The sequence below is a fragment of the Python bivittatus genome, unplaced genomic scaffold, assembly GCF_059951505.1.
Source record: "Python bivittatus isolate LINGU-HERP-01145 unplaced genomic scaffold, Pbiv_v1 ctg000680_np1212, whole genome shotgun sequence".
Lineage (NCBI taxonomy): Eukaryota > Metazoa > Chordata > Lepidosauria > Squamata > Pythonidae > Python > Python bivittatus.
Window position 1 is genome coordinate 5,871,487 of NW_028277095.1, and position 12,887 is coordinate 5,884,373.

The 12,887-nt window shown below is 40.2% G+C and overlaps 1 protein-coding gene across 1 annotated transcript in view; it reads right to left on the reverse strand.

Moving 5' to 3' along the window:
• The window catches only part of IKBKB (inhibitor of nuclear factor kappa B kinase subunit beta), a 29,222-nt gene that overhangs the window by 1,784 nt on the left and 14,551 nt on the right, over positions 1-12,887 (reverse strand). Inside the window, exons 12-19 of the mRNA XM_088152027.1 lie at positions 10,817-10,940; positions 10,122-10,273; positions 9,538-9,599; positions 6,623-6,732; positions 3,863-3,912; positions 2,942-3,041; positions 2,625-2,772; positions 1,959-2,083 (exon numbers count right to left, since the gene is read on the reverse strand). Coding sequence (XP_088008153.1) covers positions 1,959-2,083; positions 2,625-2,772; positions 2,942-3,041; positions 3,863-3,912; positions 6,623-6,732; positions 9,538-9,599; positions 10,122-10,273; positions 10,817-10,940 — 871 coding nt within the window. The remainder of the gene's footprint in view (positions 1-1,958; positions 2,084-2,624; positions 2,773-2,941; positions 3,042-3,862; positions 3,913-6,622; positions 6,733-9,537; positions 9,600-10,121; positions 10,274-10,816; positions 10,941-12,887) is intronic.

Below are 12,887 nucleotides of genomic sequence, written 5' to 3' on the forward strand. Positions count from 1 at the left end.
ATTGCCTACAGAAATCACTTGCTTTTTTCTCCCCTTTCACCTCCCCCCGCCCCCTGCAGAGCAGAGAGATTGGAGAGAAAGAGATTTCAAGCGAGTACTGTAAGCTGTTTGCATAACCCTGGGCTGCCAGTGCAACTGCATTGCTTTTGATGTGTAGAGGAGCAAACAGCTTACTCTCTTGCAATCCCTTCCTCTCCATCTCTTTGCTCTGCAAGGGCGGGGGGGGGGGAAACACAGGTCAGGCACAGGACAACGCATACTGACTATCATGTGACTGAGGAATGCTGCAAAGGTCGTAAATGGTCATAAAGTTATTTTTTCAGCACCGTCGTTAACTTCAGTTGCTGAATGAATGGTCATTAAGTGAGTACTACTTGTACAGTTTTCTCTGGCAGAACATACACAGGTGCAGACCATAAACAATAATTGGGAACAAGTAATTCACTCCTGTTTTGTACAAACAGTAGAACAATTTTTTTTTTTGGCTCATGTACCCATGGTGGGACAATAAAATATTCCCTTGGTGAACCATGTATCTATAGCCAAAATCTGCTACCATTTACATATGGTTCACTTGCTTTCCCCCTTTACATGAGTATGCAATACTTATGCCCAAAAGAACCTGTTGGTAGTGTTAATCTACAATCAATGGCCACATAGACGCCAAATGGAAATGTGGACATTTAAATACATTTTTAAGATAATGAAATTGCTGAATTAATTACTGAATTGAGTGTATGTTTCTTGCACATTTTGTCATCTTGAAGCATACAAGTTTGCTTTTACAGATCACTACTGATCTCTAAATATTAAATACAATATTAAATACAAATCACATTCACTGCGTCACGCATCATGTTACTAATTCAAGTGTCTCTTATCACTCTTTAAAAAGTGAACGTAAGTTTCCTTGTGTACTGAAGGTATTTCAGTAACGCTGTCCTGAATATATCTGGCAGTGTGGTTTCCAACAGCTGCTTCTATTTTGAGGGTGGGGTGGGGGGTGAGCAAAGTGCATTGAATGGACTGTGTGCCAAAATGGGAATGCTGTATATCAGAACTTGGAGGCACGCATTTTAAATTGAGGAGGTTCTAGATAGGAGCTGAAAATAAACTGCTGCTGGTCAAGAGTAGATTGGTGGCATCTGCAGGTGTCGAGCAAAGAGAGCATCCAAAGGATTTAAGAGTACACTGAGCTGGGAAGAGCAAAAACATATGTATTAAAAGGGAATACAGACATTTATCTGACACTGGTAATCTGTGAGACTGAAAATGGACAAGCAGTAGCACTTTCTGCCCCTTAAGTATATTTTCACCTTTTTAAATCCAGTCAGAGATATAACTGAATAATGTGCTAAGAAAGGCTCTTATTTCCTGGATGGATGGGTCAGAGGTGTTAAAGATTTAGATATTTTTCTATTGCATTATATGATCCTGCACTACTGAGTGGGACCATGTCACCCATATGCCTTCTCCCCTTCTGCAAGCAAGATCAACTTCATTTGATTGTAGCCTCAATTCAGAAGGGCACTGAACTTAATGCAAAACAGAATAGGTGCCTGTTTCTCCATCTTATAACTCTGGAAGTCAGGTGGCAGCATCTGGTTGACCTTGGCTAATCTCAAAAAGCTAAGTGGGACTGGATCAGATGATTTCTTGGATAGAAGGCCAATTTCAAGGTAAACTGGAAAGTAAAAAAAGAAATCCCAGAAGGCAGCAATGGAAACCATTTCTAAACTATTGTCAAGAAACTACATGGGCAGGTCTATGAAGTTCAACTCAAAGGAGACTCAATTTGGAACATGACACTAAAGACCTTTTTCTCAAAGAGTAACGGAAACAGTTGAAGCACAACAGTGTGAAATGATGTAAATTGTAGCTAAATATCTGATCCACTTCAACTGACCAACTGCAGGCCCAGATATTCCAATTTGGAAGCTAACCATTTTCACCATTACCTTTTAATCCCAGAATCCAAATTATTGTGTGGGGTTGTAACCTGGAGTGGCAGCTGACCGGGGTTATTAGGACGCGATATGTTTATACTATCCGGGCTTCCGGTGACTGGCCCACGGACTTTGCTCTGTGGAAGGGGAAAGAAACAGGTTGTTTTCTGCATGCAAACTGGAAATTGGGTAAGCTAATGGGGTGCCTTTAGCTCAACATGACATGTCTTAATTGTTACTTTCCCAATACTAGGGGACTTGAGCATTTCCCACCAAGTAGATTAGATAATGAGACTTCTTGTAATGGATGGCATGAGCGGGGAAGATTCTGGAATGGAAGTTCAAGGTTGTCAGGAGGGGGGAGAGACATTCCAGGGCAAGTGCCTCCTCAGCCCACCGAAAGAGTGCGGGAAGACGAAGAGGATGAGGCTGGCCCCTCCCTAGAGTCTCATGGGTTATAGCCACTAGTTGCTTTAGCATAGGTTTAGTCTGGCAAGATTGATGTTGGGTTCAGCCCAGTAACGAAGCAATCCAGTACAGTTCAGTTCCTTTATTAGCTCGCACCTAATAGACAAAATCTCGCCAACCCTAACCCTAACCCTAACCCCTCCTGACAACCTTGAACTTCCATTCCAGAATCTTCCCTGCTCATGCCATCCATTACACTTCTTCACTCACACATGCAATTTTCAGGAGGTTCCAGAGCTCTTTCTGTCGTTTCTCCTGAAGCCAGACAACTGTTTTCTCATCTTCGTGCATCAGAGTCATCACCTCATCCACCTTAGGAAACAATTCCAGTGCCTTCTGCTTGCAGACCACTGTATTACTGAAAAAAGTGACAGCCAAATCCCCTATTAGCAGTTGTACCACAGGAGGCCAGGATGTTACAGTTACCTTTAGCTCTCTATGTACTGATGGTATTCCCCCAATCCACCCGTATTCCAAGTAACCAGCCCACTGTCCTCATTAGAAGGCATCTTGAGAGTCTTTCTTACCTGAGCTGAACATAAAGGAGGCGGACCTTCTTTTCAAATGTCTGGATTGCCTGTAGGAGCAACCGAACTACTTCTTGGCTGTCCCCACTAGTCCTTTGATCTAGAGGAGAATGAGAAGTATGCAAAACACGATGAACTCTTTTGGACAAGAGAAGAGATAAAAGAGACACAGCTAAGTTCTGCTGCTGCTGGAGTGCTGAAGAGCAGCTGTGCTACCCTGGCAGCCTTCAATGCCTTGGGTCCACAGCGCCCAGAATTCCCAAGTACAAGTCTTGGGTTGTCACACAAAAGGAAATAACTACAACATACGATCCAGTCGTATGATACCGCTGTGTTATAGGGCTGTGCAGTGCTTTCTATTCTAAAAAGTTATTGTGGAGCATGCAAATGGAGCACTTGTGTGCAGCTGCTAAAAACAACTGTTCCCACGATTGTATAAATCAAAGGATTCCACACCCCGACTATTTGAGTTCAGGAACAAAAAGGTTACACCCCTAATTTATGTGATTCGTCACGTCACCAAACGTGAAAGAAGACTCATATTTACATCTAATATGGCACGATTATATGTTACGTTACGGTTCTTATTGCAGATGTCTATTTATTTGCATTCTCTAAAATGAGTTAGAAATCCGTTTTCTTTCTGTGAAAGCATGAAAAAAAATACAGATTTTTACCATCCCTTCCACATAAAAAAGTGAGTTATGTCACATTAACTTCCGGGAATAGCAACAGTGCTTTATGCTTTGTGAAACCAAATCCAGATTAAGAAACTGGAAAAAGAGAAGTCTGGAGTATGTTAAAGTGACAGAAGATTTAAGCTTGAAAATTGTCCCTGGATAGCACTACTCCTGGTTTTAGATATTAGGTGGTCTCTGGAATAAAGTATGAAGCAAGATTCCAATGCTGTAAAATATTTACCTCTTGGTTTTTCCCTCAGTTTCCGATACAAATCCCTTGCCTGGTCCTCCCTATTTAAGGAAAAAAAAAAAAGGCAAGAAAAAACTGAGGAATAAAGATCTCAAATATTGCCTTCCAGGAATTGTTTTCTGTGGGAATGGGTGAGACAGGCTTAATTCTTCATATATGGCCAGGGTGATGGAGAAAACATTCTACCAGTCACAAAGGAGCTCTCCTCCCCGCCCCAAAAAGGATAAAGCAACTGCTACAATGCAGTTAAGGAGGAAGAATGGAGTAAGTCTTTGACTCTGTTCTAGGCACGTAGTCCTGCCAATTCAGTCACATTCTTCTCTGTCTCTTAAGGAGGAAAATCAGGACTGCTTCAGTGAATAGAAAATGGATCCTAGTATGATTTATGGTTCAGCAAAATTTGTGTCCTAAATTCCCCCTGTTCCAAATTGCAGCCCTGGCAATACAGAGCGCAGTAATTCAACATTTTCAGTCAACTCAATTCTCCTTCAATAACATCGCTACAAAGAAAAGCGTTTTGAAATGCGCAGTTTCAGATTCAAGTGTGCCCCATGTGATTCGTCATCCTCCTCTTGAATCCCTTTTGGCTACAGCCTTTATTGCAAGACTGTTTCTTTCCACAACCCATCTCCCCTTTTTCTCTGCCTCTCTTTTGTGATGGTCCTCAGTCTTGAGATGGGGAATATCATGTGCAAAGCCTCACTGTGCTTCAGCAGCCCTCCAGTAAAGTTAGCAAATAAAAACATTATCCCTCATTTACCAGTTCAGGTGAATCTCAAGAACTGGGGCCCATAACAGACTCACATGAAGAAAGCTCCCCTGAACTCCAAAGATTCTTAGTTCAGGATACACATTTTCACATCTCTCAAGGAGTACATGGTTTTGAAATGTAAGTGAGACGAGAATGGAGCAAAATTATACATTCATTACAATGAAGTGATACCTGTGTTCCTCATTTTTAAAAACAATTATTTAATTTGTGCCACACACTTTTTTCTCAGATGGCACTTGCATTCTAACAAAATTTTCACCACTATCCACCCTTCAAATAAATTAGTGTAAACTTGTCTTAACAGATGAACCACAGGGGAATCTGTTATTCATGAACATCCATCACTGTGGCAATTTACGTAATTTGTATCACATCATTTCATAAATAATACGATTTACACCCTTTGCATGATCATACAATGACATCTTTAATGCAAATGTGCTCTGCTACATGTGAAGTCTGTTGTACTGAGATCTAGTAAATCCAAGTTTCACTGTACTGAAATAAATTGTTGCTATTCCAAACTACAGGGATGGGCTCATTTGACTGCAGACATAGCCCAGCAGGCCAAGAAAAACACTGTCCAGATCAGCCTAACCTGCTGATTCTCTATGGCTGGTTCTCATGTCATTTTAGGACTTCATTTAATCGTGATGTATCAAGATGGCTAAATTGACTTCCTTGATTAGAGAAAAGACAATATCTACATTTATGGCTGACTGGAAACCCCTTATAGTTTTTTTTTGCATGAAACAGAAAAAAATGCACACGACTTGTGGTTTTGATGATTAGAAAAAAATTAGGTAATAGAAAATAGTGAGTGTTTTTTGTAATCACAGATTAAGAGATAACTTTGTAATCATATTTATATGTGCTGCAAAGAAAATTGGAAGCTTCTTCTATTTCTTTTTATCTCTTCCTTCTGCATTTTTGTTTTTTTCTTTGTTTTCTTTATTCTGTATCAGTTTGTGTTAGTTTTTATGTTCTCTTTAAAACTTTTAATAAAATTTATATTAAAAAATTAATTGCGATGTGTTAAATAAACTACAACTTAATACAATTTCATTATATTAAGACATGAACTGTGATTTACAAAACACAGTGGCGAGGTTCATATAGCAGAACTATGTTATGACTAGGTGCAATACATGAATCCAATCATGTGTAGGAAGCAGGAAAAAAAACTTGGGGAAGCATTTGAGCATGTCACACACAGAGAAGCAGATCAGATGAATAGGTGGTCTTTTGAAACTTTGGTAACCCATAAAAACAAACTTGAGAAAATACAAAAAACAACTGAAATCAGTTACAGCAGATTTACAGTGCTGCCCATCAGTTGCAATGAGCTTTAGATGTACCAAATTTTCTACTGTTCTGTTCACATGATACATTAAAATAGGGTGGAATGGACAGCATTTCTAAGCCCAGTAAGTGGGGAGGGAGTCAGTTTTAGCCGAAATCAACTTGGGGCTGCTTGGGTTTAATTCACTTCCCCAATGAACTATGTTGTGTGAACAGACACAAAATAAAGGATGACCATCTGATCTAGTGGCCAACACAGAGCGAAATTGCTATAAAAGTCCTGCAAAAGCATCGGTGCTTTAGGACTCCATCCTGATACACAGATATGTTTCACTCCCAACTTTTGTCCACACTGACTTTCATCATAGTAAAGCCATCACAGATCTATTATTTTTCTTACTGAAAACTACAGAGACAACCTCCCAGGCTTTTTTCTGGTGGCTAGGATATCATCTAAGATAGCTGCTCCAATCTGATGGTGCCCAGGGATAAATGTTTGCTCCGAGGGAGCAGCTAACTGGATCCACCGTGCCATGTCAACACCACTTATTAATTATTCACAGTCCTGAAAAAGGTGGCCATTTTCTGCTGCTCCAAACTAATAGATATTGGAACAGATCATTCTTTTAAGCAGGATTATGACTGCTAGACAAGTAGCACCCGAAGCAACTACTCACAGATCATCCAAGGAGCTCCCTTGTTTCCGGCCCTGTGGGATTCTCTGTAGTTCCACAATATCTGTCTGCAGGGCCATTGTCTTCTTCACCAGCTGCTCCACTTCCTCCTCCTTTCAGAGACAAAGAAAGGGAACAAAGGAGGAACAGGAGAACAAGAGTTGTTTGGCCTTAAAGTGAGTAATATGCTTCGAACTCCAGTTTAGCCAGCTGGTAACCATTTATTTTCAGCTCTAGAATTATCTGCTGAGTACCAAATGGCTGGCTCACCCAATATGCCAAGACAATGCCGGGGTATTCACAACTTGTTGAACCACAAATCACCCAACACCATCTTAGCTCGGCCTGGCATGCTGCATGAACCCAACCTCTATGTGAATTAGCCCATCTCGCCAGAAGTTGATATACATTAGCCTAAATTTTGCTTGGATTAATGTTTATCTCTAGATAGAAATTTAGAGCATCAAGCATTTTTTGCGGTTCTAAAGCCAAAGACCAACCTAAGTAGAATTAAAACAGATTTTCACTGTTACACTGCGAAAGATGTCTGAGAGCATAAATCAGCTTAACATGTTCAAAGCCCTTGAGGGATAAATAATACTTGCTGCTTACAAATTCTGAACTAGAACACGAACAACGATGTTGATACAGCAGAGTGCCAATAAACCCCAGAATCAAATGCCATTGTGAACACTGTGTTTCACTAGGCAGCTTTGGGCAAAACTCTGCCTCTCAGCTTATTTGCCACAGAAGAACAGCAATACAGCTGCATTTTACAGGACAGATACAGTATGGAGCCGCGGCCTGCTTTACACACAGAACTAAGCAGTATTGTGGTTTGCTCATTAATGTTACATGCAGGCCCACCCATCTTGGCTTGTTCAACAAACCAGGGTTAGTATCCTGATTCAGAGCTATGAATGAAAGCAGCCAATGGGTGTGAAGTGCTTTAATTATTCAGAGGGCAGAGAAAAGGGGACTCAATAATTTATATAGCATATTGGATTATTACTGAGACCTCTTTCCTTTGTCCGCCTATAATTTCTCAGTTCCAGCTTCTAATGCCTTATCAGCTCTCTACCCCTTGTAAATTCTTGTAAATTCTTTTTTCATATTCCCCCATGTCCCCAAGTCCAAGGCTTCAGAGAGAAAACACCGAAACCTCCCCTACTCAATCTTCCTAGAGGGACTCAGCCATAGTACCTGTCTATTTGCTCTCAAATATTCTTCCTTCAGTAACCTCGGCCAGCCTAGACAGTGGGGCAAAAAAGTATTTAGTCAGCCACCAATTGTGCAAGTTCTCCCACTTAAAAAGATGAGAGAGGCCTGTAATTTTCATCATAGGTATACCTCAGCTATGAGAGACAAAATGGGGGAAAAAATCCAGAAAATCACATTGTCTGATTTTTAAAGAATTTATTTGCAAATCATGGTGGAAAATAAGTATTTGGTCACCTACAAACAAGCAAGATGTCTGGCTCTCACAGACCTGTAACTACTTCTTTAAGAGGCTCCTCTGTCCTCCACTCGTTACCTGTAGTAATGGCACCTGTTTGACCTTGTTATCAGTATAAAAGACACCTGTCCACAACTTCAAACAGTCACACTCAAAACTCCACTATGGCCAAGACCAAAGAGCTGCTGAAGGACACCAGAAACAAAATTGCAGACCTGCACCAGGCTGGGAAGACTGAGTCTGCAATAGGCAAGCAGCTTGGTGTGAAGAAATCAACTGTGGGAGCAATAATTAGAAAATGGAAGACATACAAGACCACTGATAATCTCCCTCAATCTGGGGCTCCACGCAAGATCTCACCCCGTGGGGTCAAAATGATCACAAGAATGGGGAGCAAAAATCCCAGAACCACACGGGGGGACCTACTGAATGACCTGCAGAGAGCTGGGACCAAAGTAACAAAGGCTACCATCAGTAACACACTATGCCGCCAGGGACTCAAATCCTGCAGTGCCAGACATGTCCCCCTGCTTAAGCCAGTACATGTCCGGGCCCATCTGAAGTTTGCTAGAGAGCATTTGGATGATCCAGAAGAGGATTGGGAGAATGTCATATGGTCAGAAGAAACCAAAGTAGAATGTTTTGGTCTAAACTCAACTCGTTGTGTTTGGAGGAGAGAGAATGCTGAGTTGCATCCAAAGAACACCATACCTACTGTGAAGCATGGGGGTGGAAACATCATGCTTTGGGGCTGTTTTTCTGCAAAGGGACCAGGACGACTGATCCGTGTAAAGGAAAGAATGAATGGGGTCATGTATCGTGAGATTTTGAGTGAACACCTCCTTCCATCAGCAAGGGCATTGAAGATGAAACATGGCTGGGTCTTTCAGCATGACAATGATCCCAAACACATCGCCCGGGCAATGAAGGAGTGGCTTCGTAAGAAGCATTTCAAGGTCCTGGAGTGGCCTAGCCAGTCTCCAGATCTCAACCCCATGGAACACCTTTGGAGGGAGTTGAAAGTCTGTGTTGCCCAGCGACAGCCCCAAAACATCACTGCTCTAGAGGAGATCTGCATGGAGGAATGGGCCAAAATACCAGCAACAGTGTGTGAAAACCTTGTGAAGACTTACAGAAAACGTTTGACTTCTGTCATTGCCAACAAAGGATATATAACAAAGTACTGAGATGAACTTTTGATATTGACCAAATACTTATTTTCCACCATGATTTGCAAATAAATTCTTTAAAAATCAGACAATGTGATTTTCTGGATTTTTTTCCCCATTTTGTCTCTCATAGTTGAGGTATACCTATGATGAAAATTACAGGCCTCTCTCATCTTTTTAAGTGGGAGAACTTGCACAATTGGTGGCTGACTAAATACTTTTTTGCCCCACTGTACAAGAGCAGGGGAAAATATTTATTCCAGCAAATGTAAGTTTAAAAAATTACAACATACTCTTCCACGGAGCTCGACAGCTTGCTCCATCTCCTTCCAAGCAAGTAATAGTTTCTCAGAAGCTGTAAAAGGGAACACAGCTATGGTTTTAAATTTGATTCTTTAAAAAAAAAGTCAACTGCCCCTTAATAAAATGATTATTTGAGCTTTTTCATTAGGGTACAATAAAACTTTAAATGTTGATACCTTGATGGGAAGTACATTGATTTAGGCAACCTGAAACTCTACTTCAGCTCATGCTATCATGTGCCATGCTAAACATTTGTACATGGGAAGATAGCTTGTATTTAGCAGAGCATCAAGCCAATAAAAATACCATTCAAAATGCACTGTAGGTTTTCCTCATGCTATATTTCTTTGGATAGAGAAAACCAATAGGTCAATGATAAAAATTCAATGAGTTTTTCCCCCAAAACTTGCCTTTTTTGCAAGAACAGGGAATCCAACCTATAATCCAGCCAGAAACTGCAGCTCATGATGCTTCTTGTTGCCTAATTTGGCCCTGAAATAAATCCGAACTAGGAAAAAAAACTCCAGCATCTCCTAACAACTGCTCATGTCTTATTAAAGAGAATAAAACTTACTGATCCCAAATTCAATTTGTTCATTGTATTTCTCCAAGTCAATCTGGATGCTAGTTTTGAAGAAGTCCAACTTTGCTTTCAGCTGCTGGGACAGAGAGGCCATAGTATTCTTCATCTTGGAAAGAGTGCTGTTGTGACGCAGCAGGTTCCGCCTGTCAAGCCATGGGGGAAAGAGAGTCACCCTCTACAGAGACTCAACAGACTCTGCCCTGCACTGGAGGTGGGAGACACCTTTTTTAAAATTAGGACAGACCATTTAAACTAAAACTAAGATGTAGTGCAGCAGGGCAACTCTCTTTTTTGTATCACTTTAATTTTGATTGAGTAAAAAACAAGATACAATACATACGTATAAATATATACATACCATTACAATCCCTATCTCATCTATTTTATTTTTTATATTTTATTTTTTGTTGTCTTTAATATTACTTTTGGTGATGCACAAACTTTACACTAAGGTGAAAGTTGAACTAAATATTCAGAAGGTATTTGAACAGAGCCTCTAGGCACAAGCATAAGCCAAATTGTTTAAGCAAATAAATGTAACTCATAGTAGCTCAAATTTTTAAGAAGACACAATTGATAAGGAATTTGGACTTCTGGGGATGGGGTCAGTTATTGGATATGCAGAGTTCAGAAAGACATACATTCTGACAACCTTTTTTTCTTACAAAGACCGCCATATTACATACATTGCTGCTCTTTGACCTTTCTGAAGCTGATTAAAGTCCTCATTCAGACTTCGGATTGCATGCCAGACCTGACCCCACACTTTGCGCAACTGGAAGAAGGCGAGGTTCCTTTTGGGATCCTGAACTGAGGAAGAAATATATATATAAGAAAAACAAGACAGAGGGATAGGAATTGGAAAACACAAAAACAATCGAAATTGATGAACATGCCAAATGCTAGCTCCTAGAAAAAGATCTTTGATATGTTTGGGGTTTTAGACTCTCCCGATTAGCTGGATATTATGTCAACTTCTATCTAATCAAAGTTTCAGTTGAGAGTATCTCTGCTAACACAGATGGTGCACGACTTGCCAACTGGCATACAGTTCAGTGCAGCAACTGGTATTGATACAGTTCAAGATCCTGAGAACCTCCAGTACCTTTCTGAAGCAAGCTGTTAACCACTGTGACTGCACAGACGAACTATGTGTCTGGGCAATGCTTGGAGAGTTCTCACAAACCTGTGCAAGAAAGCTTGAATATTTCTAACAGTCTGAGCAGGGTTCCATATCCAGGTATAATTCCCTGAACCTCATCATGATGAGCAAAAGCAAAATAAATCATGTCAAGTAAAGAATACTAGCATCTTAATATATTTAACTTGTAGGTGTTACAAAACCAACTTCTTCATGATGCAAAAGGAAACATCCTTCTTACTATGAAGATTACTTCTTTTACTGATTTGAGGACAACATGCAAGTAGCAGCACCCTATCCAAGTGTGAGAGGCTAGGATCATGTGACTGCCTTTGGCTCTTCCCATACCTTTTTAAACTGAAGCAGTTTATACATTTTATACATAATTAAAATGAAGTCTCAAGAGTTTGCTTTGGATCTAGGTTTGAGAAAGTGGAATCCCACTGGAGAAATAGATACTACAGGTAGTCTTTGCTATCCAACCACAATAGGGACCAGAATTTATATTGCTACACGATTTGGTCATTAAGCGTATTGGCATTGATTTTACTACCTTTTTATGACAGTTGTTAAGGGAATCACATGACCATTAAATGAATCCAGTTTCCCCAATGGACCTTTTTTTCTGGAATTCGCTTAACAACCACATGATTCACTTAATGACCATGTGATTCGCTTAGCAATCACAGTGATTTGCTTAACAACCGTTGTAAAAAAGGTCGCAATTTGTGATCACGTGACCATGGGGGTTGTAAAGCACTTTTCCCAAGGCTGTTGTAACTCCAAACCGTTAAACGAATGGTCATTAAGCAAGGACTACCTGTAGTGTTTAATTCTAAAGACAGCTTAAAATTGCACAAAGATTAAAGAGAATCTGAGAAACAGCCAAGCTAATTTGTACTATTTAAACAGAACTGAAACAACCACCACAGGTAAAAATATATTCTGGGAGGAGAGCTGATTTTTGGTATTCAAAAAATCAAAAGGAGTTCGGCAGCATCTTTTCAAACTAATAACATTTTTTAAAAGGCAGAACTTGTTAGTCTGAAAAAGTGCTACCAGATTCTGGTTTTTGGTTAAAAAAAAGAGATAAAAACGTTTGAAGCAGGTTCTGTATGCTATCCTCCCACAAGTGGCAACCTTTACCATAAAAACTAATGTCCCCTTCTCAGTTGTGGGAGAGCATATAGGAGGGGATATATAAAAGCACAGATAGCCCAGCTGAGTAGTGGTTGTTGGTTTCAGTTGAACAACTTTCCTACCTAAAGCCAAGACACATATGACTATCAGTTTGTAATGGCAGGTAAACACATTGACCAAAGACCAATTAGTTGCCTGTACATTTCTGATACTGGTGCATTTAGAGAAGAGAACATTGATGTGACAACTGAGCTGATGAAATGTGCTATTCTTCATAAAACCACTAGAATGCAACACGATTCATACAATAATACACACTAATTCAGCAGGAAATATAGAAAGACAACTAGAGGCACAAGTAAGGTAAGTACTGAGGAAAAGTACTCTATTCTTCTCTACAAAAAAGTTGCATTTGAACTAAGGTAGAAAACTCAACTGGTGAAGCTTCATGATGATGGCAAAGCTAAGGACTGCCA